At 39.9% G+C, this 25,938-nt stretch overlaps 1 protein-coding gene across 5 annotated transcripts in view; it reads left to right on the top strand.

The window, feature by feature from the left end:
- cecr2 (CECR2 histone acetyl-lysine reader) overlaps window positions 1-24,377 on the top strand; it is a 40,129-nt gene extending 15,752 nt beyond the window's left edge. The window contains exons 2-19 of one of the 5 annotated variants that reach the window (XM_088299098.1): window positions 637-731; window positions 2,808-2,991; window positions 4,406-4,533; window positions 4,639-4,722; window positions 6,284-6,342; window positions 6,450-6,613; window positions 11,733-11,822; window positions 11,976-12,126; window positions 12,976-13,105; window positions 13,195-13,232; window positions 13,310-13,401; window positions 13,506-13,632; window positions 14,160-14,512; window positions 14,599-14,724; window positions 16,572-17,343; window positions 18,888-20,733; window positions 20,968-21,010; window positions 21,836-24,377. In XM_088299098.1, the coding sequence (XP_088155224.1) occupies window positions 637-731; window positions 2,808-2,991; window positions 4,406-4,533; window positions 4,639-4,722; window positions 6,284-6,342; window positions 6,450-6,613; window positions 11,733-11,822; window positions 11,976-12,126; window positions 12,976-13,105; window positions 13,195-13,232; window positions 13,310-13,401; window positions 13,506-13,632; window positions 14,160-14,512; window positions 14,599-14,724; window positions 16,572-17,343; window positions 18,888-20,733; window positions 20,968-21,010; window positions 21,836-21,841 (4,488 nt within the window). In that variant the 3' untranslated portion in view covers window positions 21,842-24,377. Of the gene's footprint in view, window positions 1-636; window positions 732-2,807; window positions 2,992-4,405; window positions 4,534-4,638; window positions 4,723-6,283; window positions 6,343-6,446; window positions 6,614-11,732; window positions 11,823-11,975; window positions 12,127-12,975; window positions 13,106-13,194; window positions 13,233-13,309; window positions 13,402-13,505; window positions 13,633-14,159; window positions 14,513-14,592; window positions 14,725-16,571; window positions 17,344-18,887; window positions 20,734-20,967; window positions 21,011-21,835 lie in introns of all 5 variants that reach the window. The other 4 variants (XM_088299096.1, XM_088299097.1, XM_088299095.1 and 1 more) reach the window with 4 other exon arrangements.
- Window positions 24,378-25,938: the final 1,561 nt, after the last annotated feature.

Raw genomic sequence — 25,938 nt, 5'->3', positions numbered from 1 at the left:
TCATTGAATATTTCTGTTATCATCTGTAATACACTCAACTTGGGTCATAATAAAATGACGCTAAGCGTTCGGCGAGACACGAGGGACATTCAAATACAGTCAGACATTTCAAACTGAAACAAAAACAAGTCCCTCAATGTAGTTTACGTTAATAGCTACAAATATCAAAATGATGTGGGCTTGTGATCAAACTATAATAGCTGACATAACATGAACGCGGTGGGAGTGAAATCATTTCTATTTAAATAACGAGTGTTTACACACAAATGCTATGGAAACACACGGGTACGATAACACTACGAAGAAGGACACAATTTTCCCAATGTCGACCTTTTATATTTATGAAGATATGCGGATATATTTATATATGCATATATTTTTATCTGTACATGTAAAAATCGTTGCATACTGAGTACAATGACTATAAAGGGCATTCTGAAATGTGTATGTAAATGAACTGCATTGAAATAAATAAGATCGACTATAAGTTTAATCAACAAAACTCAAGCTGATTATTATTTCGAAAATGCCTAATATATTGTCAGGCCCCCTAATATATGTGCTTTGTTATGTTTTTTTCTGGTTGTTAGTATCTTACATCAACTTTCTAATTGTATGTCTTTGCTGTGTGTCAAGGAATTGGAGAAAGCTCTTTCAGAGCAGGACTTGAACTTCCTTGGGGATCTTATTGCTTGTCTGCTGCAGGGATGTTACCAGCGCACTGACATTACGTAAGTTAAGATATAATACAATTGATAGTTATCTGGAAAGGGATTTTTTAACACGCCGCTTCATTCTTATACTCTGGATTAAGGAAAGGTTTTTGGCTTTTGGTGTAACGGCAAACGTGGTCTCAAGTATATCCAGTTGTACAGTTGTTTCGAGGAAGCCAAACACTAATCCAGTATTTTGTGTTATGATAATTGACCTACTTTGGTTTATTCATTTTACCTTATTTTGTAGCCTTGTTGTGATGCTGTATTATATCTCTGCAACTGTGCTTCTACTTTGAATGATCTATTATGGTTAAAATGCATTTGTGAAGACGATTTGCCATTCGTTCTGCTTGCTTCAATACAATATCAAAGCAGGCTATTAGGCCTGCCAAACATGAGCACTTGTGACGTTACTGAGATACTATAATAAAAAAAACATTTCCTTTCAGGCCTCAGCACCAGTTGTACGTCTGTCATCAGAAAGTCAGTACACGACGTCTTGTTTGGTGTAGTGAGCAACATCGTAAAGTCGGAGGCATTGTTGGGGTGTCTGGGGGGCGTGTTCGTCCGATTCAACATGTATAATTGGGTCGGGCTATCGGGACAAATGATCACTATGATTGTCAGCTTGTGAATCAGTGTACTGGACAAGAACCGGAAGTGACAGAAGCGGAAAAACTGTTAGAATTGAAGTTATTTCTCAAGAACTAAATGAACTTGGCTCATTTTTACATCTCCTTTTTGGACATAACAGCTGGCTGGACAGAAGACCGCGAAGACAAATTAATCATTCACGAAGACCACCGTTATTCAATATCACCATCAACGGTCACGCATTGACTATCGCCACCGATGGCTTCGAGGGGTACTACTCCTCACACATGCGCAGAAGGTCCGGAGTAGTTGGCGTCTCCGTCGGCTTTAGCGGTGTGTTCTTCGGTCATCTTCCTCTCCTACATGCCAACTTCTAGGCTGACGCGACAGTTGGCCACGTCGGCCGACGTCGGATCGGTGCATACAGGCCTTTAATCAAATCACAAGAACTGAGCTTTTGGCAAAAAATGATCCCAGTCCAGTCCAGGCTTGCTAAAAAGTCAGAATTTACCCTGTATATTTTGATGTAATTTCTGTGGCAAAATTACATCATAACCTTATTGGAATTATAGAAATGGCATATATACATTCTTAAATATGGAATTAGGGTATCGTTCCTATACAGTTAAATCTAATATTGTCTGCTCAAGATTGGCAAGAAGCATAATGGTACCAGCGGACTGATAAACAGAGAGACAAGAATGAGCCAGTTTCTCCACCCAGGCAACCAGCAACAGTAGGACAACCTGCTTTATTGGACTGGACAGGCGCTGGCATCCTGGAGGTGGCTGCTCACCACTGGCCTTTCACAGAGCTGCCCTTTTCATCCACACGTGTTAAACGCTCTGCCGGAGTGGGGGAAGCGGGGAGGGAGGCTTTTGGCGAGAACAAGCGAGAGAAAGGAAGAGTGAGATGGGGTTAGTGTGTGGGGGATTGGGGGGGATGGGCTACAGCTGTGCGAAAAGTGCACACTGCTCTTTCAAGATAAGACATTTTTTTTTCTGGTCCTCTTTCTCTACGTTGCATAGACGCTCACCCCAGCCCCAAGGCCTTGTTCTCTACTTCTGAGTTGGAACTAAAAGGTAACAATTAATCGGCTATCTCTAAGCTGTAACATTTGCAAATCCAACTTGGAGAAAGACTTGGTTCCCACAGGAAAAATATTTTTCCATCAACCGAACAGTTTTCCCAAATTCGGTCAATGATGCAAATTGGGTATGTGCAATTTCAATGATGGAGGAGATTGCTACCGGGGCGTCACATAGGCTAAGGCACGTCCTAGCCAGATGTATAACATAAATGCCATTTTAAATAAGTAGGAAAACAAATATTTGATGATTTTTTTTGGGAAGGTGGGGCGGCTGAAAAATCTTTCTGGTTAAGCGTTGTTCTGTGTAGAAATTTAAAAGGCCCATAAACAGGGCCAATGTTACACACGTAGAGCGAGCACTGAGTGAGAAAGAGCACAAATTGCAAACTCACCATTCAGCACTTTAGTCCCCAGGCATTCAGCAGATATCTGGATGACATCATCAGCTACAGGTGGGAGCTAGAAGAGGGGAAGCCAAACCCACTTCGAGCGGAGCCCTTTGAAAACTTGCCACCTCGCACTCAGGTTGAACTGCTGCACCGTCTCTGCGATTATCGTCTGGATGCAGCTGATGTCTTCGACCTACTGAAGGTACACCACAATATATTTCAGGCTGTCGTTTAAAAGTCCTCCATATCATTTTCACCCCTGTTAATGCATTACATTTCTGTAAAGTGCCACTTTGTCTGCATATTAAATGTGTCAAAATTTTAATAGTGGCCTACTACAAAAAAAGTCATTCGACTATCTTAAACCTGCATGTAACCAGGTGTTTGAATCAACTCAAAGAATCAGAACATTTTACAAATTCGAATTCCAATGAAGTTGGGATGTTGTGTAAAATGTAAATAAAAATGGTTTACAATGATTTTTATAATTTTCAAATGGTAATAATAAAAATTAAAAACATTCAGTTGAATACACCACAAATAAAAGCTATTTAACGTTCATGCTGATAAAACTGTTTTTTTTTTTTAGTAGTAGTGTTTCACCCAGTACCAAACTGTGTTATTTAGCCATCATAAGTGATTATAGAATAAGTAATAATCATGATTATTTTGATTGAGATTGAAATCACAATTATTTCAACTGTTACTAAACAACCAGCCGTCCCTGAATGCCCATTTCTGCCTATTATGACACCTGTCAATTACTTTGACACATTGGAACCAGCCGTTCGTAGTCAATATGTAGAAAAACTGAAGATGGTTGGGGGGAAAGGTGACAGGGAAATGCGGACTCCTCCGATAAACATTAAAAATCAAACTGGTCAAATGAAGCCAGTTTATTCCCCAAAGTTAGCGATCATAACATTCTACATTTTTATTTTATTGTAAAAAATTGACTAGACTTGGGTGGACTTTGATGCTATCAAGAGCCTGGAATCTTATATTTAGTGTATCGATGGGTGAAGCATGTTTGCTTCCATTCAACACAACAATTTTTGTCTCGTGACAGAAAAGATATGTTGGTTGACAGTGTGCCGATAACTACTTATACAATACAATTTCATTTATGTAGCGCATTTCACAACAGCTAGAGCTCTCACAAAGCGCTTTCCATATGCCGTCATTTAAATTAGCAGGTAATTCGAACACAAATTAAAACACAAACACATTTACAATAGATACCATAAGAATAGCAAAACAGTGGCATAGCACAACACTGGCAGTCTCATGTATGGGAGTCGAAAACCATAGAATAAAAATGTGCAAACGCGTTTTAAAAATGGACAGAGAGGGGGCTTGCCTAATGTACAACTTTCACCAGCCCTATGATCCATGTTGAAACTTGTAGCATTGTTTCTCCTTGACAAGAATGTAAATATCTGCATTTTTGACATGGCAGTGGTGAGCAGGTGGGGGGGCAAAAAAAGAAAAATGTTCCTTATCAACATGTTGTCTCACACATGCATTTTATCATCGTCATGATCCGCCACTGTAAAGGACTAAAAGGACTAAATGCCATCTCTGAGTGAAATAATGGTTTCCTTTACTCCCATCAGGGTCTTGATGCAGACAGTCTGAGGGTAGAACCCCTTGGGCAAGATGGAAATGGGGCCCTCTACTGGTATTTTTATGGCACCCGTATGTACAAAGAAGAGCTACTTATGAGAAAAGTAGAGAAAATCAGGTGAACAACTATCCTTATTCTCCTGCTTCCTTACCCAGAAGTCATCATTTGTTCACAAACATCCCTGTTAAATATTGCATTCGGTTGATGCTGCCTCCCTTACAGTGAAAATCCTGAGTTAACGTTACTGGAGAAAAAGAAAAGAGGAAGACCACCAAAGAAAAAAAGAGATGACGACCCAGAGCAAAGGTGATTATTTATTAATTTATTTATTTTTTGTCTCTTTCAAGGTATCTGTATAATCAACAGAACTTGTACATCTGTTTACATACACACTTCTTAAGCTAAATATTGCTAGATTTTAAGTTACTGATGTAAATTAAGTCTTAAAAATGACACTGACAAACCATAACATTATGACCAGCTGCAAAGTATTCCATCCAATTGTGTCTTTAACATTATTATAATGCTAATTTTTTTTTAAGAATACTGTTTTTTCTCATATTGCAGCAGTCGGATCTCATTCGTAGAAGGCCATACCCGATAGCTGAGTCACAGTGAATGGGACAAAATTTAAATAATCAAATTTTGGAATACAATTACTTAAAAAAATGTTTATCTGTTTTTAGATGAGCAGAATACTCATTATAATTGATGTTCAACTCTGGCCTCTCGGGTTTGGGCACACAAAACATCGCTGATGGACTTTTGTAACATGTACAGTTGGTCCTCGTGCGGTACACACCTATTCGGCAGTGTAGGACGTATAATTCACCTGCCAATAATGTTTAAACGTGGTTACGTATTACTCCGCCATGCTCTCCTTCAGTGCATCGAGTTTTGTCTTCATATTTAACTCAAACAGCAGGGTTCCCATGCATCCTGGATGACCTGGAAAAGGATTGACCATTTTTCCAATTAATGCAATTATGTGGAAAATTATAAAAAAAAAAAAAAAGTAAAATATCCAGGAAAAGCTTGAGCTGTCTGGATTTTTTTCCCCAGTCCCGCTGCTTGTCTGCTTTGTGGATGATGTTGCCAACCCATCAAATTGCAAATTCCCTTGGAACAGTTCTGCTGCCCAGTGTTTCCATTTGACTTTGATTTACTGACTTTTCACAACCGGGTAAAGATTTATGTTTCCCAAAGAAGCCCAAAAATTGGTGACTTTCCCTTCAAGAGTGTTTCATATCCCTCTTTGTGGCCCCTCTGTTGAGTGACAGAGCAGTGGTGGCCGTGCTTTTGCTTTTGGCTGTGGGCTTTTGAGATGAAATACATTTGTTGTATTTGCAGAGCCACAGCGACCACGTTGACAGCTTTTAGATAGTAATAAACATACTAAGTGAATATCATTCTAACAGTGTCGATGGCCGAGTGGTCTAAGGCGCCGCATTCAGGACCCAGTCTCCCCAGGAGGCCTGGGTTCGAATCTTGAATTTCCCCATTGTGGGACTAATAAAGGGAATATTATTATTATTATTATTATTATTATTAAAAATATTAAAAACGTTTGATAAACCTCTTGTATTGGATATCTTTTTTAATCGGTGAGTAACTATGATGTTGTGGCTGGTTGACATACAATATATATATTTTTTTTCCCCTTTCAATTAGTTTGAGATTTTAAATATAGCCGAGCATGAACTTCTGCTCCGTGTACACTGTTATTTGATATGGACCTAAAAACAAGATGGTTAAATTATTGACGATAAGTAGTGTTAGGTGCATTGTCTAAATGATTGATTAGTACCGTTTTGGTTTATTTTTGGTCTTTCTGTACTTGCTGTTTCATATTTGTATGTCTTTGTAGTGAGACAGAAAGTGAAGAGAATACTCTAAATGGAATGGATGATATACCTCCTGCTAAAGGTGAACTATATACATGCAGTACATCAACCGCAATGCATTTGTTGTTTTTGGTCCCTTTGACCAACACCTATCTGTGGTCCTGCCTTTGTGCTTTTGCCTTCCAGTAGGTCGTTTTAAGCGAGGCACCTGGTCCCTGGTGTGCGAAACAGAAGAACAATGGGTTAACTTGGCAGAAAGCATAAGGGATAAACTGTCTCCTCAAGACCGCCATCTCTACCGTGTCATCAGCCAGAATTTTCTGCCTGAGATACGCAGCATGATTGAACACAAGGTCAGATATTAAAAAAATCAATACCGTTAGGTCACATGAAAGTGTTTAACAAGGGCTGTGTTCTATAGCATTAAAATGACAATTGAACCATATCTGAATGTATGCAAATACATGAAGTGCTTATTTTTCAAGTCAAATAATTGATCAAATAAGCATAAAAGCCATCATTGTTCTTTTGTTGTTTTTGTTTCGAGAATTCTCACAGCGTATTTGAATGTCACGTTTGTCCCAGTTTAAACCATACTGTTGCATGTATGCACGCTAAAACATCCGCTAGTTTTTAAAAAGGCAGTGGGAGCAAAACAGAATTTGGTCGTATTTTATTGAAGCATTTAACACGTCGGGTTCCCTCACGTCTCTTCAGACACGTTAGCCCAAGCATCCACAAACAATTCACGTATTGTAGTGTAACTCTCATCTATCGTCCATCGCTACCTGTCGCTCACAACTTCACTGAACGACCTTTTTACACCGATGTTCTACGGTTGGATTTCCTTTGTCAAGCCTCCCGGAATGATGGCAAGCTCAGAGTTTGCTACTCTATAAAGTATACCGGTACCTACTGGGGGTGTGCCTTTTGTAGTGTCCTCTTTCACGCACACCCTTCCCCCTTTAACGTCCACATGCTGTCCTCAGTCACACTCCGGCTTTCCTCTATATAACCCGCTAGTCAGCAGGAAATGCTCCCAGTCAGTCAACCAGACCACTCATCAAAGTCACACAACATTTAGAGATTTTGGAACTCAGTTCACACATTAGGCGGGTCGGGTTTACATAGCAGATTACGTTTTCCTCAGAGATTTAACAGATGTTTTTTGACAACTGCGGCAAATAAATGATCACCTAATTATTAATACAACCATTTGACAGTGGACTGCATTGATTCCGTCTCGTAAAGCTATATTCATCAGTCCTTTATTTTGCACCTGTCCCTTCCCATGATACTGTATAGAAAAGTACCATTGACCGTTGCCATGGAAACTCAGCCTCTCAACGCTATCTGCTTTGAGATGAAGGCCATCACCTTGGCAATTTTATAGTAGCAAAGAGATCTTTCACTTGCAGCTGACATTGAAGGAGAGTATGGTTTACTCCTTCGCTCTGTGCTTGCACATCCTAAAATGTTTTTGTAATTATTGTATAGGCTGGTCAAAAACTACACCCATGCAGACATGTCAAATACAGTGTCCTTATCGTCTTGAATCTGACCCTCCATGTGTCTTGAGCTGCCGTCACCAGTCATTTCATGGAGAGTGACAGCAGGCAGGGGCTCACCTTGAGGCAGGATGAAGCCTCTTGAATGACAGCTTTGTTCTGCTGTAGGATCCTCTCTGCCTAAGTGGTTACACTGGAGGTCATCTTGCTTGTGCTTCTTAAATGGATAAAACATATTACATTCCGTTTTATTATATTATTCTGAATACTGGCATATCCATTGCTTCTCTGAGCCATCAGAGGCAGGGATGAAACAGAGCAGGCTTGTCACTGATTGCACTATATATCAGTTCTGATTTTCTGCTGTTCTGCATTTATTTTTCTGCTTCCTTTTTCTGTCATGTACTCTCCCCAGTGTTATTTTAGTTACAGAACTAACTCAAACCAAATTTGAAAAATCATTTTCATTAACGAAATAAAAGAAAAACAAAAATACTTTTGAAAAATTGAAAACTAACAAACATTTTACGGGGTGTCGGAACTCGCTCCTCAAGGGCCGCTGTCTTGCCTATTTTCCATCTCTCCCTGCTGTATCTCACATGATTCAAATGATCAGGATCATTGTTGTCCTTCCTTAGACTTTGCTGATGAGTTGATCATTTGAATTAGGTGTTGCAGCAGGGACACATGGAAAACAGGCAGGATCGCGGACCCTGACGACCGGACCTGGGGATGCCCGCTGTAGACAGTAAGTTATTAGGTTTTTAAAAAAAAAAAAAGTTTTTTTTACTACTTCTAAAATCTTTCACAAAAATCCAATTTAGAAGTTAGCAAATTGGCAAACAAGGGACTGAAATGATGACCATCCTAGCCTTAAGACTTTGAACTTAAGAAGCAGCATTATGCACAGCAGTCTGTGGACTGTTACACACGACCTGTAATTGAATGTGGATGGTTGTTTAAAAAAAAAAAATTCAAATCTTTTTGAATTTTTACTACGTAACACATCTTGATGTACTTTTAAGCTAGCACACAAAAACAAAAACATTTTTGAAAAAAAAAGCAAAACTAATCCAACAAACCTGCTTTCCTAACTAAATAAAGCTGACTAAATAAAAAAAAATAAAATAAAAAATGAAACTATGATACCCTGACGCCCAAGCACATGTTTTATTTACATTTCTCTTCCCTTTTCTCTCCCCTAACTGCACATACGGTTTTTGATATCTGTAATGCACTTCATAGGAACCCAAGCAATGACCGGTTTGTCCTATTATAAAATCTGACAAGAGCTGCACAGCGCATCTCGATATAGACTGTTTCAAGGAACTTGTTTGGAATTTTGCCTTTGGCTGAGTTTCCTTAGTTACTACACTTATGTACATTTTTTTCAGTTTCTTATTTTTATGCGAATGAGATTTCCGCTTTATCGACATTGCGTCAATGTGAAAATTTAAAAAAAAAAATCAAAAATTGGATGTGACCATATGTCGCAAATATAGTTTTCATGCATTAATAGTCTTTTAGAAAAGGATTGTATCTGAGAAAATTTGGAAAATAGCAATATTTTGTAAAATACTGAATAATGAACATATCTGATTATAAGTCTCCATTGTTTTTTTTTTTGTTGTTTTTTGATTTTTTTTCTTTTCCAATACATTTATTTGTAAAATGTTTACTGTTTCGGTCGGGCCACAACATAGGGTGGCCAGACACTGCCACTTTCATGGCCACCGGACATTGTGCTGCTGTTAATGTAGATCCTTGTGTGCAGAACTGAGAAAGACTTTGGACACTTTAATATTAAATGCTGAAATTTATGAATCATATTACAGGTTATCCGACAAGCCAGCTTTAGCCTGAATGTTGAAGTAGGAATCTATACACCCCCCTTGTATCGAATACATGGTTTGGCTTTTTGTCTGGTAAAGCTTGGCTCTCACCCCCAGGGAGATTTCAGGGAATGTTGTGGCCGGGGGAGGGATAATCAAAGCCTGTGACCTCTCAATACTCATGGCTCTTTCACCCCAAACTCCCCAGGGCCTGACGGTCTGCTTGCCTGTGTGGCTGTCTGTCCATCTTGAAGGCTCAATCACTTGTTTGTTTACCTTATCTTTCCTGGTATTTTGGCTTTACACGATCAGGAATTTTGGGGTCGTACACTAACCGAGCCAATCAAATGGTGCAATGTCTGTTTTAATCACTTTTTTTGTTCACTGTATGTATTTGAAAGGGGTTAGTATATATTTTGAACATGTAAAATGGCAGATCATATCCATTGGCTGATTTTCCATGTCTCGCTCAAAGGGCAGGTTCTAACATTTTGAGGACGGTTGTGTACCGTTTACTGAGGCAGCACCAAAAATATTTTGAGGCATTTTTTTGGCATTTTGTGTGATCCACTGTAATGTTATAATTTTCGCAATGTCAGATCAGCGAAATAAATCATTACAGCAAAACACAAACTCGTTCACTCCGGGCTCATTCTGTGCTGTCATAGTGTATATGTGAGCCTGAAATACAATTTCATTTTTAGCATTGTCTTGTGTGGCGTAAGCAGAAAGCCTTTGCACTGAGAGGCGGAAGTTCTGCCTCCGCGCTCTCAACCGCGCAGTCAAAATGTAAAACTGTGCTAAAAAGTCCCAATAACATTTATTGATGTCAAAAAGAGAACTATCTACAGTATGCGAGTGGTTAAACTGGAACATTTCTTAACGTCAAAATGACTTTTGTAACACAGCTTAAGTTGTCGATAGCCAGAAGTTCACTTATTGGTAATTCAGACGGCATTCTGTTTAAACAAACATGGAAATAGCTCCGTTGTTGACATACGCACTAAACCTTTGCTAAACGAGGATAGGTGAGCTATTATTGCATCGCAAATACCTAAATAATTTCCCGTATTTGTGGCTGGTTCACTGCCATAAACGTCTTACTGTTGCGTTATCCAAAACTCGAAAGACCGTGATGACTATACGTAGGTTTTGCTAGTTTATCTCTTTCTCGCTCTCACGCTCTCTCTCTCTGATGGAAATCAGGAACTGAAAATCAAATATCTAATGGCATCTGTGCTTGAGTGAATCGTTACATTCCTATTTGGGAGTGCTTGTTTTTGGCTTTGCATTTGCAAACATGAAGACTACAGCACTCTGTATGGGGCAAAAATATCGTGCATAGCCAATATAACAATTAGGAATTTCCTGTGAAATAAAGTACTTGAGTGGATGACAGCAACATTAGCCAAGTTTAAATGGAGACGCTTTTGTCATTCAGATTGAAATCATCAGAATGAAGATCTCTGATCACCCACACCCGTTCACATGTAACGTCATCTGCCATTTAGATGCTCCATTACAATAAGCAGATCAACTATGTGACACGCGGAGATGGGCATAAGCATGACATGATTTATCAAGATGTAGTTTTTCTATTTGATACAATATTTGTGACAGTTTTAGCATTTTTATTAAATATACATCTTGATTAAAAACATGTTGCACGTATTTTAAAAGAAGTTTGCTGCTATTTTATGCGTATATGACGATGTCACTACACATTTACGTCAAGAACGAGAGCGTGCATATCCCAGACAAAGCTTGGCTTTTCTTATTGAACTGATTATATAGCCAAGTTTAGATTGAGCAATGTATTCCGATTAGAAAGGATCCAAATGACCAAACGAAATGAAAATGCTCCATATATACAAACGCCTTACTCAGAATAAAAAGGTGAATCTGAATGGAATTTTTTTCTAATTCATCGGGGTGGTATATTCATTTGGCTTCAAACAAAAGCTGTTCTGTCCTGAGTTAACACGTTTAGGTGTAAATACCACGAAATAAAAGCTGAAATTATGAACTTTTCTCATCCTTTGATCTAAAACCCAAATGTCTTATAGATTATGCATTATATGCATTATTTACAATAGGTAAAGTGAAGTCTTGAACTTTTACTCTTGTTTCAGGAGCGTGAGCAGAAACAGAAGCTTGAAGATCTCGCTTCATTCCAAGCTTCTCAACGTTTCTCAGAAAAACACATGAACCAAGAGGAGGAGGCATGTTTCATTATTTTTTTTTCTTTCTCTCTTTATTTGCTGCAGCTGTTATGGAGCATACTTTTGTTAAACAGTTGTTTTTATGCATACTGTCTACTGGTAAATAGAGCAACTATGTTTTCAGGCTCTGATGTTCCTTTCATTTGTATCCAGGACAATGTGAATGCCACAGCTGAGTTTGAGAAGAGAAATGAAGAAGAGCTGGACAGGCAGGTCTTACTGGCCGAGCAGAGGCGAGAAGAGGAAAGGCTACAGCAGGAACAACGACAGCGAGAGAAAATGGAGAAGATCAAAGCTGTGGAAGGTATGATGATGGGACACATAAGGGGAGAAACCACACATTTTCTATATAAAAGGATTTACAGAGCAAAGTTTATCTACTTAGGATTCTACCGAATGAGTCTTCATTTTAATGAACCTTGATGTCAAACATACATTTGAAGAAAATTTGTAGCAATGATTTCAAATTCTTTCATCACCACCAACCTGTCATCATCACTCTTATCATCAATGGGTGCAGAGGCTGCCATGTGGTGTTTGTAACAAAACAGATCAAGGCACCCTTGGCATGCTTTCATATCCACGCCATCACTCAAATTTTAAGTTTGTCTTGCTAGCATGAAAATTTGCCAAAATGCTGCAACATTCAGACAAAATTCAGATCATGATCACTCTGCATCTTTCCATTTTCTGTCAAGGGTTAATGATCTGCTCATTGTATTTCAGTTGAGCAGCTTAATTAATGTATAATAGATTAACTGCTTGACTTGGACTGTTTTGGGTGGATTACACAGGTGAAATCCTCCCTCAAACATTTAATTCACATGACAGGGGCTGCCATGCCTTTCATGTTATTGATCAACTGTGCCTTAGACAACTACACTGTTGTGCCTTTTCCATATGGGCCAGTCTGGGCCACTGCTTACTGCAATGCCAGTTCGTTTTCAGCATGTGAAATCAATATTTTTCGCGTCTGTCCTGCTGGTATTACATATCTCTGATTCACCCTATGTTGATAGTTTTTGTCTCATTTTTGTCGCTCACTCTTTCTTTCACTCATTCTCTCTCGCACTCTCTTGCGCTCTCTCTCTCTCTCTCAATCTTTTTCGCTTTGTCTCTCTCATTCTCCCTCACATTCTGTCTTGTCTCTCAGAGCGGGCCAGGAGACGGAAGATGCGAGAGGAAAAGGCCTATCTGTTGTCTGAAGGAAAAGATCTCCCACCAGAACTTTTGAATTTAGAACCTTCTTCACCAGTCCTCAGAACTCGGACTGCTAAAGAATTGTATGAGGCTTTTATAAAATTACAAATTGATAATTTGCATGCAATTTGAATAGAAACAAGTGAGTATTTCTAAATGTGTTGTCTTTCAGCTTTGACATGGAAGATGACTACACAGGTTTATTCAAAGGTATGTTTCCTGAGAAACGTTGATAAAGATCAGTGTCTGTGAATGCAGTCATATTTGACCTCTACTCTCCCTTCTAGTGCTGGAGGCCTTGAAGGCTCATAAAGATGCTTGGCCTTTCTTGGAACCTGTGGATGACTCATATGCCCCCAATTACCATGACATAATCCAGGTACAAACACAATATAATGATCATTTGAATGTAGAGCTTGTGAGTTCTTCAGAAATATATATTTTTTGTTTGTTTTAATCAGATGTTTTCTCATGTCCCCTCAGACTCCCATGGACCTCTCCACTATTGAGAGGAAACTCAATGATGGAGAGTATGTTGCAAAGGAGGAGTTTATTTCTGACGTGAAGCTCATATTTAAAAACTGCGTTGAGTACAATGGAGAAGATAGTGGTAAATGAAAATATTTATTCACTTACCCACACAAACACCTACAACCAGGCATTCAACCATTGACGGCACAAAAGAAAGGGACATACTTAATGTTGAAATGGGGTTATGGGGCAGGGCAGCCTTGACAGTGATTAATGAGGAATGATTGAGCAGTACTCTAATGCTCAAGAGGAACTGAGCCCTATGGTGCCAGAGAAACATTCCAGCCCCTAAGCCTCCTTTTAGAGCCATCTATTCTATGGAATACTTACCCAGGGGATTGGGGTGAGTGGGAGTGGTGACGTTGGATCACAGAGAGGATGGTAGGTGCGGGGGTCAACATATGCCCTCTGATCTATTAGAATGATCAGCACTGGCCTGAGAGCAGTCTTTAATCAGGAGGATCTGGCTGCTGTTATTTGTAGAGATGAAAAGTTACAGTTGGGCTGTATGGGCTCCGTGCTTGTTTTGTTTGATAGTCCGAGCGGTGGTCAAGAAATTATTTTGTTATAAATCTTTCATCCACGCTGATGTCCGCTTCCCTCCAGAATACACTGTGATGGCAGAGTCTCTCGAGCGCTGTTTTAACCGGGCCCAGTTAAAACACTTGCCATCAGAGGAGGGTGACACTGATGAAGAATTCTACATCAACAAAGAAGACAAGGAGCGCAAGGAGAAAAAGCGCAATCGTAGCAGTAAACATTTGGGACCTGAAAGTTTAATCAAGGCCACCGAGGAGGTCCAGCGTAAACGAAGTGCGCCGGGAGGCAAAGCTCAAATGCTGTTGGAGGACCCGGTTGGCAAGCCAGTTCGACAATTTACTCAGCCTCATTGGGGCTTTCCTCCAAGCCAGCAACACCGACATGGAGACATGAGGGGCATATACCACCCAGGACAACGGGTATATTTTGATTGGTAACAATATTTAATTACAACTGTTTATAAAAATCTGCGATTTGAATTTCCTTTTCATCTGGCCAGTTACAGCGTCCTCATGGTCCGCACATGTATGCTCATAGAATGGGCATGGATCCCCGTTTTGCCTACCCAGGTCACATTCCAAGGCATGGAGACCCCAGCTTGAATCGTTTGCCCCACAACTTTAATATGCAGGTACGCCTTGTATGCTTATATCATGCTTATGGGTGAACAGGTGTGTAGGCCCGTTCATATTCAAGGTATATTTAAATTATTACTAGTGAACAAAAATACAGCACATACACCAAAACGACAAAACTCATGTCATGAAAGTAGAGTCAAACTTGAATAATCAATGTCATTTTAATCAATGACAGTGTCAAATCAAATATTTCACTTGATAACGAGCAATCAAGCGGCTTCCTCTTTATAATATGAACAGTTTTTATTTCTTAAATTTACTGCAGAGAAGCAAACTGTATTTTCTTGAAACACTTTCATCTGGGACATTTCAAACAAATACACCTTTCATTTTAATATTAGCATTTCTTGCATAAAAGTGATTAACGGCATTTGTGCTACTTCATTGGAGTACTTACCTTTGGAAAGGCAGGTGCGTAAAGTTGAAACACTTACATATGACATTTTTTTGTGGACACAATTATAAATTTGTAATTCCCTGTGGAGAGTTGGGTATGTAAACCAAGAGCTCCTTTTATGGAAATGGTGGAGGTGGAGGCTGGTGCCATAGACAATAGCCTGGACAGGGATATAGTAATATGATTGCGTTCTCTTTTAGACTGGTAATAAGATAGAGATATTCTGAGAATACTGGCATTGCGGGCTATTGAAGAGGGGAGACTACTAAACGACACCAGGCACTGAGGTCTGAAGCAAAAATGTATTGGCATTTGCCTACCCAGATGTCAAAGTTGTTTGTGTGACTTTAACCCACAATAGTATTTTGAGTGCCCATTATATTTTTTTCATGGCCACACAATTCTAAGCACAAATGAAAATTAAAAAAAAAAAATCACAAATAAATTATCACCTCTTTGGTGTATCTGTCCTCTGGGTCTGTATCTCATTTGAGATAATGTTTGTCAGAAGTGGGAAGGTGCTCCGCCTCACTCTCTCCATCTATAGCATAGCATTAAGTCTCTGCACTCAATTATTTTGTGATCAGACTTTTGTCAGGCCCACAAGGCAACGTAGTCTTGATACATATGTATGGGTCCAACATTATGAAAATCAAATAGTTGTGGCTGTGAATACTTTTTGCCTTGCTATCTTAGCTATTCTGATCACTGGTGGTAGACCAGCGGTGGCTTGGGACGAGGATAGCAGCTTGAAGCGAAACTCAATCTTGGTGACTAGAATGTAATGAAGAACTTGAACTGTCAGAGCAGTTGTTGGCTATAATACACACCAACATACATAAACACGCTTTATGACCCTGATGTTACGTTTTCTAAGACAGGATATCATGGGCAGGCGCCAAAAAACTGACAACTTCTCTTTTTGACTGTTTGTATTTCACTTGGGGTTTTATTGTACTGGAGGAAGTCTAATTTCTGGTCAAATATCTGGTGTGTGTCGCAGCAAACGACTTGTACAATGAATAAAGTTGTTGTAAGCGCTCAGTTGTTGTCTGTGTATTAACATTTTGGAGACAAAAGCGTTTCCATTTGTGCCACTGCCCTCATCCCTCGCTGCTTGTCCGGAGGTACCACAGGCAAGACTCTGAAGACCAGTGGCTAGCAAGGCTAACCATTATTCTCATCTGCCTTGAACAATTTCTGTACTTTGGGACCTGTACAGATGTATAAAGACTGACACCTTGATTCCGGGAATTTCACTGTTTCACAGAACGTTATAGTACAGCGATGAAAGAGATGCCAACAACGCATGATCATCAGCAATTGGTCAAAGCTGAAAGTAAACAATGACATCGGTTATAGTTGTTTTAAAACCTGTTCCCTTTTTGTTTTACTTTCACCTAGTTGTTTCAATACCTGTTGTCTTTTTGCTTTTACTTTCAGCATCACATGGGCCATAGGTATCCATTGGGCCCTGATGCTCTTCACCAGCAGCAGCACCCATATATGGGTCCAACACATGGCCCATCTCTGGGCCCCCGTCCAATGGCCCTTCAACTTAGACCTCCTCCTGAAGCCAGCATATACCCGTCCCACTACCGTCCAGAGAGCCACACGATGCACCCAATGGGGAACCAGTTATCAGGGCCTCAACAGCACAATTACACAGGCTTGGGGTCTCCTGGTATGGGACTTTCCAACATGTGGACTAGTGTGAATCACCAGCATCCTGAGAGACCTAGTGGAATGCACATGCAAGACCCTAGTGTGATCAACCAGCATAACTTGAGTTATGGAGGAGAACCACCTCCAGTGGGACACAAACCATGGCCGGAAGCTGCTGGATATCCCCATCCTCCTCCTAATGCACAATACCAAATTTCTGCAGCAGCGGTAAGCTCTCCTGGGCCCGTGCCGCAACGCCCCCCTTTAACCCACACAGACTCCTCCACCAAGACTCGGTTAGCCTCTATGTTGGAAAGTCCAGAAATGCTAGCTCTACAGCAGCTGTCAGCCTTCTCGAGACCTCCTGCTGGCCCTCCCCCTCAGGACATGGGCCACTTTCAACAGCCCAAGTCTCCCTCAGGGGTTGGCAGCATACCAACTCGTCCCTCTCAACAGCCTCCCCCAGAGCCTGAGGTTCAGCTGCTGCGTTCTGCTGGAGACAATGGGCCAGACGACCAGTCATCCCCACAGACAGACATTCAGCCCAAAGGTAGATCTGACTCAAGTTTTTTTTTCCACTTCATGTTATTTTATTTTTTTCTGCCTTTGCTTACCCAACAGCAATCTGATTTTTATTTTACGGTGAAGTGTTTGTGTCACACCCTCCTCGAGGCCCTGCTTTATGTCATCAGCTTTTGTCGATTCAATTTCAATTCCTTCTTGCAGTAACAGCTGCATTGAATACTCATTAGATCAATGGAATGCCTTAGTGTTTGCTTTTAGAGTACAAAAAAACTTAAGTGCATGTTACCTGTCATCGTCATTTAATCAAATGGAAGCAACCCAACATTTTAATCGAGTGTAATTATGTTTAGCGTCTACCATTATTAATACCATATGTTTTTATTACAGAAATATTTTACACAGTGTACATAGACTGGAAAAATAAGGCTATACTGTGCCAGGATATAGCATTGAACTTTGTTTTCTATTTGAAAAAAAATAATTTGAGATTTGGCATTAGCTGAACGTAATCGTGCACATTGCTTTGCTTCAACTCATTCCTTAGCTGACAGTCGCAAAGTCCACAGAGACAAATTTCTCAAAGCCTGCGCTAAAAAAAATTTCAATCCAGAAAATTGAGCCCTTTTGAATAAAGTCTCACCATTCGGCATTCTGTTTAAAGATGTAGTCACCAACAGGATTGCAACAGGATTGGTAATATGCGAAGATGACAAAGTTTTGGGGGCGCACCGCTATATAGTAATTGGTTGAAATGATTGCTAAAATGTTTTTTTAGTGAGTTAAGCTCTATGTATTCTTCTTGGTACATAATTGAAAGAGGTACAATAATAATAACTTTGATATATAGCGCCTTTCATGTAAAGCCAATTTTTATTTATTTTTTATTCTACAAGTAGTAGGCTGGAAATGCGGTGGAATGTTTTACATGATTATGGCATTTTCTTTAGGTCTGTCTATATGTGATATGACATGCATCATAACTTAAATATTTCCTATCCAAACCAGCCATCTATCCGTTTACTTTTGGCAAATTTGACCTCATTGTTAAAGGGATCACAACATGCCAAAGCTAACAACTGACATTTTAGGCACTGGCTAAATATTCCAGGTTTGAACTAAAATCCATTAAATCGGGGGTGTCCATGCCATTCCAGAATCAACATCCTGCTGTACACTTAAGTCATAGAACCGACATCCACCTTGTTGTACTGTATCATTTCCATATTAACAAAATATGTAGTCCAGGTTGAAAGACATAACTGTCTCTAATATAGATGTTACCAAGAAGGTTTAATTTCTATTTACCGGCTTAACTATTATAATTCTGCATTGCATGCAATACTCACAGTTCACGTCAGCTTTGAATCTGCTGAATCAATGAATCAAAGCCGAGGTTATAAATTTAGTGCACAATGTAAAAAAGAAGTCGTTTTTGAATGCAATACAAACATAAATTGTTAGACTTGTTTTCAAACGTTCTCTTCTACTTTGATTTCTCCGTACGCAAGTGTAGTGATAATTGAGGCTTTTCATCTAATTTTTATGTATGTTTTAATTTTTTGTTGACAGGAACATCCGAAAACAAAGCGACAGTAAAAGACATTTCCAGTGAACCTCCTTCAGATGACAAAGTTTCAGTTAACCAATTGCACCCATCCATTCCAAACCCCACACAACACCACAGTGGGCCTGCAGAGGGATTGCACAGCCCTCAAAGACCTCAGGGAAATGTGTCTGGACAAACGGTGTCAGGGAGTGGAGCAGAGTGCCTTATGCATAAAGGAGATGGCCAGATTCCAAATACTGGCTTCATTTCTGTGTCCTCGTACTTCCACGTTAGCAATAAAAACACCAAGAATCCTTATCCACCTACTTCTGCTCAGCCTGCACAGAGCAGTCCAATCCAGAGCCCTGAACTTGTTCAACAATGTGCGTCACCCAAAAGCAACTTGCAATACATGCAAAATGCACAGCAGCCTAGTGAGCAGGAGTTCCACAAACAGCACCAGCAACATCCAACCCAAGAAACTCCAAACAGGCCAGCTCTTAACCACCGTCAGAACACTTCTCCACAGATGAGCCTGAACATGACACAACTACAAACTCCACATGTCACCCAAAGCACTCAGAGCAGCTCTATGCCTGGCATGTCACATGGTGCCTCACAGAGAGCCCAACCTGGATCCCCTCATCCAGCCCCTCTTACCTCTCTGCCCCCCAGCCACCCTACTCCACACTTACCCTCCCAGCCAAGCCCAGCAGAGCATGGAGATCAAACACCGTGCGAGCCTGCAAGCCGACGAGACACCGAAGATCCACATGCAATGAAATTCGGCTCATCTAATATTTATAAACAACAGCAGTTCAGTCCAAACCATCGTCGAACCCAGATGGCAGATCAAGGGCCAGTACCTGCTCACGATACTGCCATGCCTCCACATACCCAAGCCCTGGTAAATGGAGACATGGGTCCATACAACCTAGAGAACACTCCTCATCCACAGTATAGCCAGGCAAGCATGACCAGGGCCATTTCTCATCCTGCTCACAACCCTTATCACAACCAGACCCTCAACCCACTCCACAATACCCAAGACCCCTCCAGCTATCACCAGCAACAAAGAACTACCTATTCATTTCACATGGCTGGCCCTCAGCATCTCCATGCCCACATCAACACGTACCCGCCACTGCCATTCCAGCAGGAACAGTATTACACTGGACCACAGCACCATAATCTTGCTAACAATAGAGTGGGTTATCCTTCAGAAGGTTGGCAGCGATCTCAGCAGCCCATCCTGCCTACTACCTACCTCTCCGCATCCAGTTCCAAAGGAATCAATCAGGCCAATGACAGGTGCGTATCACCAACAGGCTGTGAGGGATCCACTACTGTGACTTTGTTGTCCCCAGAATCTGGGCTGGTCTCTGGAGGCTTAGAAGAGAGGAAATGGGAAATCAGAAACAGTGGTAGTGATAGCCCAGCAAAGCGCGGTTGCGCTAAAGAGAGCTTGGAGCAACCTGAAAGTCCAAAAGAAATCCTGGACCTTGATAGCCACAACGCCGCCACCCGCCGTCATAGCAACCAGCCACTCTCCTCCAGTGCACACGCTCCACCTGGCTTCATGTATGACACTCGCCCCGTGCACCCGGCAATGCATCCAGGTGGTGCTCCACCATCCCACAGCAGAGTTGGGACTGGAGCCCTTTATCATACACCTCCATACCCAGATCCTGGAAGATACGCTGCGCAGAGACCTCACCCACACCTAATGGAGGCTCTTCAGCGGCCCCAGCAGTTGCCTCTCTCACCTGGTCAAATGCGCATGGCCTTGTACCCTCGCTCTGGTGGCCATTTTCAACGTGTGATGATTCAGCAGAGAGGCTTGGCATCTGAAAACTTCCTACACCCAGGGTAAAAAGATAATCCCTTTTTCATAGTGAAAAGGCATTTCTACATTTAAGTGTGATGAACAACCAACGTGATAACCTTTGTCTTGTTTGCAACTAAATTCTCATGAAATGTTTTCATTTGTTTTTTGAAGACTTCATTAGACTCTACAAGCTTTAAATGTGATTCATTAATACTTTGAAAATGGTATAGTATCCTGAAAGTCTGACAAGTTATGTCATGTATGGTGTTTCACAGGCAACCGGTGATGACTGCACCAGGCGACTCAAGCACCAAGCAAGTAAGCATGATATTATGCATTGGATCATCAGACTGAGTGATGAGGTTCATTGTACTTCAAATATGTTTCCAAGTAACACTTCCATTGCATAATATTATTATATACGTGAGTAAATATTATCAAAAGGCTCGTTTTGAGTTTCCGGTGAATTTCATATTCAATGTATTCAATTGATGCTAAGTTGTTGGAAATTAGTTTTTAATTAACTGCAAGCATAAAAATGTATATGCCAACAGTGATGTTATAGTACACGTGGTGAAAATTACATAAAGTAATATTAATTAAAAACGTGTAAAACCTGATTCCACGATTATCCACCGTTTCAGCCTCCGTGGGAATTAAAGACATAGCTGGTTGTAATTTAAATGGAAACACATTTTAATAAAGGGCCAGTGATTCTTTAATGACGGGGTAGATAGCAATTTTAGGGTGACGTGTAAAATGTTGAAAATGATTAAGAAAAACAATATAGTACATGTAAATGTTTTGTTTGTTTAATCAATTAACTTGTTGCAGATGATAAAATCATTTAAAAATTATTTAGTGGCAGTTAACCTACTCTGTAGTTAGCAGAGTTTTATAGGCCATGCCAAAATCATGTACATGCAAACAAATGGGTATCAAATGGAGGAAATATTTTAATGAACATAAAATTCTATAGTTGTGTGAAAATGTTTGTTCACTACATTAGATAGCTACATTTTCATGATGACTGTGATTCTGATGACCCCAAAGTCATCCTATAGTGATATTAACTCATGTACTTCATACTATATGTTTAGCTTGACAAACGTTTGTACTCTCCCTCCCACCCCTCCTTTTCAGGCATGATGTACCAAACCAAAAGAAAGATGTGTACCTGCTGATCCACCTGACAAAAGGTTGCAAGGGCAAGATTTTCAGCATACAGTAAACAGAACTTGTTCATTTTTGTTACTCTGGCTTCCAATTTTAGTTGGACTTGAAAGTCCTGCAAGAGAAATCCTATTACTAAATTCCACTGAGACTTTATGAACAAAAGTGTTTAGATTGCGCTCCTTTAAAATTATTGTTAGGTGACGCAGTTAGAGCAGTTGTGTACAAACATAGTGAGATTTTCCAGGAAATTGACTTAAACCACTGGACTGCCCTTTACACTGTGAACAATCGAAACATGCACAGTGAGGGGCAAGCCTTTTATAATGGTGCCGTTATCTACTGACTCCAACGATTAAATCTCAGGTACTGTAATGAAAGAAGAGGAGAGAACAGTGAGACTGTCTCCTTGACTAAGACAATTTACAGGTCCAGTTGTCTTGGTTGCTTTTTTTGAATGTATGAGTGAATGTTTCGGTGAAAGCACACTAGCTGTGAATGAGAAGGAAAGAATACGGATGAATAACTATTAATTATTTCCGCCCACTTCCTATCCATTTCCACCTAGACACTGCGTTTTGTTAATGTTCAAGAAAATACACTCTATTAGTATGTCCTTCACTGGGAAGTGTGTCGTTGAAAAAACCGCTGTGGACTGCATTTATCGGTTTGTACCTGACTCCATTCTGCACTGTGATGTTTTTTTGACTAAACCTTCTGAAACAAAGTGGCCTTGGATAGTCTTTATTTTTATTAAATCCTAGTTCCATTGGAGAAACTCCTTCATTGAATAGATTAATCTGTAATGAAGGGAACACATTCAGGTGTCACGTCCTACGTGTTACCAGAGAAAACCCGTAATAAACATCTAGTGTGACATTAGACGTTCCACGAGGTCGAGATGTGAAATTCAGTCTTGTCCACTTTGCATGTGCATCTGCTTCTGTGATTCGCTTCCTCTTCTCAGGGATTACACTTTTTACGGGTATTTTTCTGCATTATTTTGAAAGAGGTGCAACTTAAAGGGGAAGTCAACTAAAACATGTTCAAAAAATGTTATGTTCTATACGCCCTCACTAGTCTAAACTTGCCATTCTGATAATATTGTGTTTGTGGAATATGAATTGAGCAACAAAATCCTCCCATTACAGCCATCTGAGGGCAGCCATTTTGTCACTTCTGTCGACTGAAAATGACATCACAATTGGTCAGGGCTCAGGTAACGACCAATCAGGACTCACCTGTTCTGTGAAGCGGAGCCATGATTGGCTGTTAAGTGGCAAAATGGCCGCCTCCTGAGAAGTACAAAAATGGGTGAATTTTACTGCTTAACTCATCTTCCACAAGCACGATATTAATCAGAAGGCCGTGTTTCGACTCGCGGGCGTGGATAGAACATTCTCTTGTGGAGAAAAATTTTGGTTTGACTTCTCCTTTCAGGAAACAATTGCACTGCATTTGGGATAAGTTGACCACAGTTCCATGTGAGCAGCTTCCCTTTTAAACAGCCTCTTTATGAAGTCATTGTGAGTGAACTTAACTAGCTTATTCCTCACTTGGGTTTATTTGTGGCTTTATTAGTTTTGGGGGTATTTGATCTGTTTTTTTTTTAATTAACCTCAGAGCCACCACCATGTTTTTTGGTTTTCTCTTCCAATCTCTTTAAAAGCAAGTCATCTACCTCAATTTAATTTTAGGGTTACCTACTGATCATATGTTAGCATTAGCCTTGTTAGTAAAAGTTGTCATGCTGCACCAATTGGTGATGCTCACTGACCTACCAACTGTGACAATTTTGTTGAACCATGCTAAATGACAGCTTAACATCAGCACTACTGTATGTACTTGTAATGTACATGGTCCTGATGTATTGTTTGCCTTCCAAGTGGCAGATATTTTCATGTCGGTTGTACACGTTTGGGAGGAATGCAACATCTATAGCAATAGCTACCTAAGTTTTATATATTGAAGACGTAGGACTAATGGGAATAAATTAGGATCTTTCAGGAGTCATGACTTGGTATTCTGTTAAAATTGTGAATCGTCTCACTGTAGGGGATGTGGTGGTGGTGAGTCTCAGAGGTAGTGTCTTCACTTCTGCTGTTATATTTTTAAACAACTGTTTATTAAGGCTACGGTATGTGAAGTTGTGGGTGGTGGTGTCTTATGGTGTACAGTTGTGTATGTGCGTGTCTGTTGTGCAGAATTATTTGGTCACGTATGTGCGTGCATGCAAGTCCAATGTCATTTATTAGTGAATACCATTTAGATGTGAAATATATTTATTTGCTTGTTTCCATATTTTTTTGTACATTTTTGTGCAGTTTAATAAATGTGCTGTCTGTCTTTTTTTTGTCATGTATGAGTAAATTACCTGTTTAATTTTGAATGGTGTTTACAGGCCGTTTTTTTTGTTTATTTTTGTTTTTTTACTTGAATGACATAGATTGGGAAATGGACTGGAGTATTTTCCATACTGTACATTACTTAGAAATAAATAACTTTGCTCAAATTGCAGTGATTTGTGTTAATCTCAAACAACGCTGTTTGGCAACCGACATTTTTTACATTCCAAAAGTAAAAATCAAGATGAACAATGCATTAGTCCGTGGCGCTCACACTATCGCCTTCATTTTATTGCAGCTATTGTTACTCTCATGCTACCCAGGAAAAAAAAATCACGGCACACCATCACCAAAATTATGTTTGATAATTGAACACAAAGCTATTCTGTTGTATGAAATGCAACGGGCGGAATCCAGTAGAAGAGCATTTAGTTCTGCCAATCACTATATGTTGCTGGCATAGCTGAACAAACATACATTGTTCTGTAAATAATCATTTTTGGGACATAAAGTGAAATTGGATATCATCACGGATAAAACAATCTCTTTTGGAAACTATACCGCTATGGAGCTAGTGCAAATTACTAGGACACAGTGCTCACAATATGTCGCGGCCGGTGATCTTTACGCCAATGGGATTTGGATGCAAACTAGTCCCAAATAAAATATTTAGCAGCTTAATAGAGCGTGAATTGATTTTTAAGAAGGCTATTTTGTTAATAAATACATTTATAAATTGTCATGTTTTCAAATTGCTGATCCACTTAAGAATTTCTTCTTAGATACCTGTGGTCATCAGTGCTTCGGATTTCAAATGTTTAAACCTTTCTGCGACCAGACAACCAGTTCACATTGGAAGAATGCATACTGTCTTGGCTTTATACACAGGGAGGTCTAGTGTTCTGTAATGACTGAAGGACTTTATTATAATAGTGGCATTAATTTAAGCATTTGCGTGACCGAATGTCAATCATTAACAGGTTCATATTTTCTGCAGATGTTAAACATTAAACAAAAAGCATTTATATAAAGGAAACTAGAAGTACCGTGCACAGTATTGACACATGATTTTGTTTACTGGTTTTATATTATTCTCACGTGTTATATTCATATATTACTTAGTTTAGATGTGTTTAATTCCATAGCCTTCTTGAATTTCAATCCACATTTGTAACACATAAGTCAGTCTACATGTGACGACAGTTAACACTTCATATTCTGCCTAAGACTCAACAAAGTCGATTAAAGTTCAGCTTCCACATAGATCCAAAGACGCAATTCATTTAACGAAAGACATGCACGAACAGGGGTCACTAGAACCAATCGCGAAAAACTCATTTTAATGACATGGCAATGAGATCTGAACACATACACACACGCGCACACACACACCCACAAGATTACAGGATGCCAAGCCTTTGGATAAACCGTGAAACCAGATGAGGATCAACCTTGGGACCACCTGGCCTTGGACTTGGACCCGTTAGATGGAAGGGAGAGCGGAAGACCGATTTCAACCAACATGACCTATGATAGAAAAAACTGTCTCGTGAAAATCATATCTGAAGGCAGTATTTTATTAAGCGCCATTTTGTCTGACTGCATTCATCTTGGATGCGAGTCCTCTTCTTGGAAAAATGTACACGCATTGAGTATATTTAGTTAATTTAGGATTTATTACCTATTCTTATATCAAACTGGTTTATTGGTCAAGATTTCAGTAGTTTT

This window comes from Idiotropiscis lumnitzeri, chromosome 6 (genome assembly GCF_059441095.1).
Source record: "Idiotropiscis lumnitzeri isolate Australia: NSW breed Sydney's pygmy pipehorse chromosome 6, RoL_Ilum_1.0, whole genome shotgun sequence".
Taxonomy (NCBI): Eukaryota; Metazoa; Chordata; class Actinopteri; order Syngnathiformes; family Syngnathidae; genus Idiotropiscis; species Idiotropiscis lumnitzeri.
Note: the sequence above shows the minus strand (reverse complement) of the source record. Positions and strands in the feature narration are given on the sequence as shown.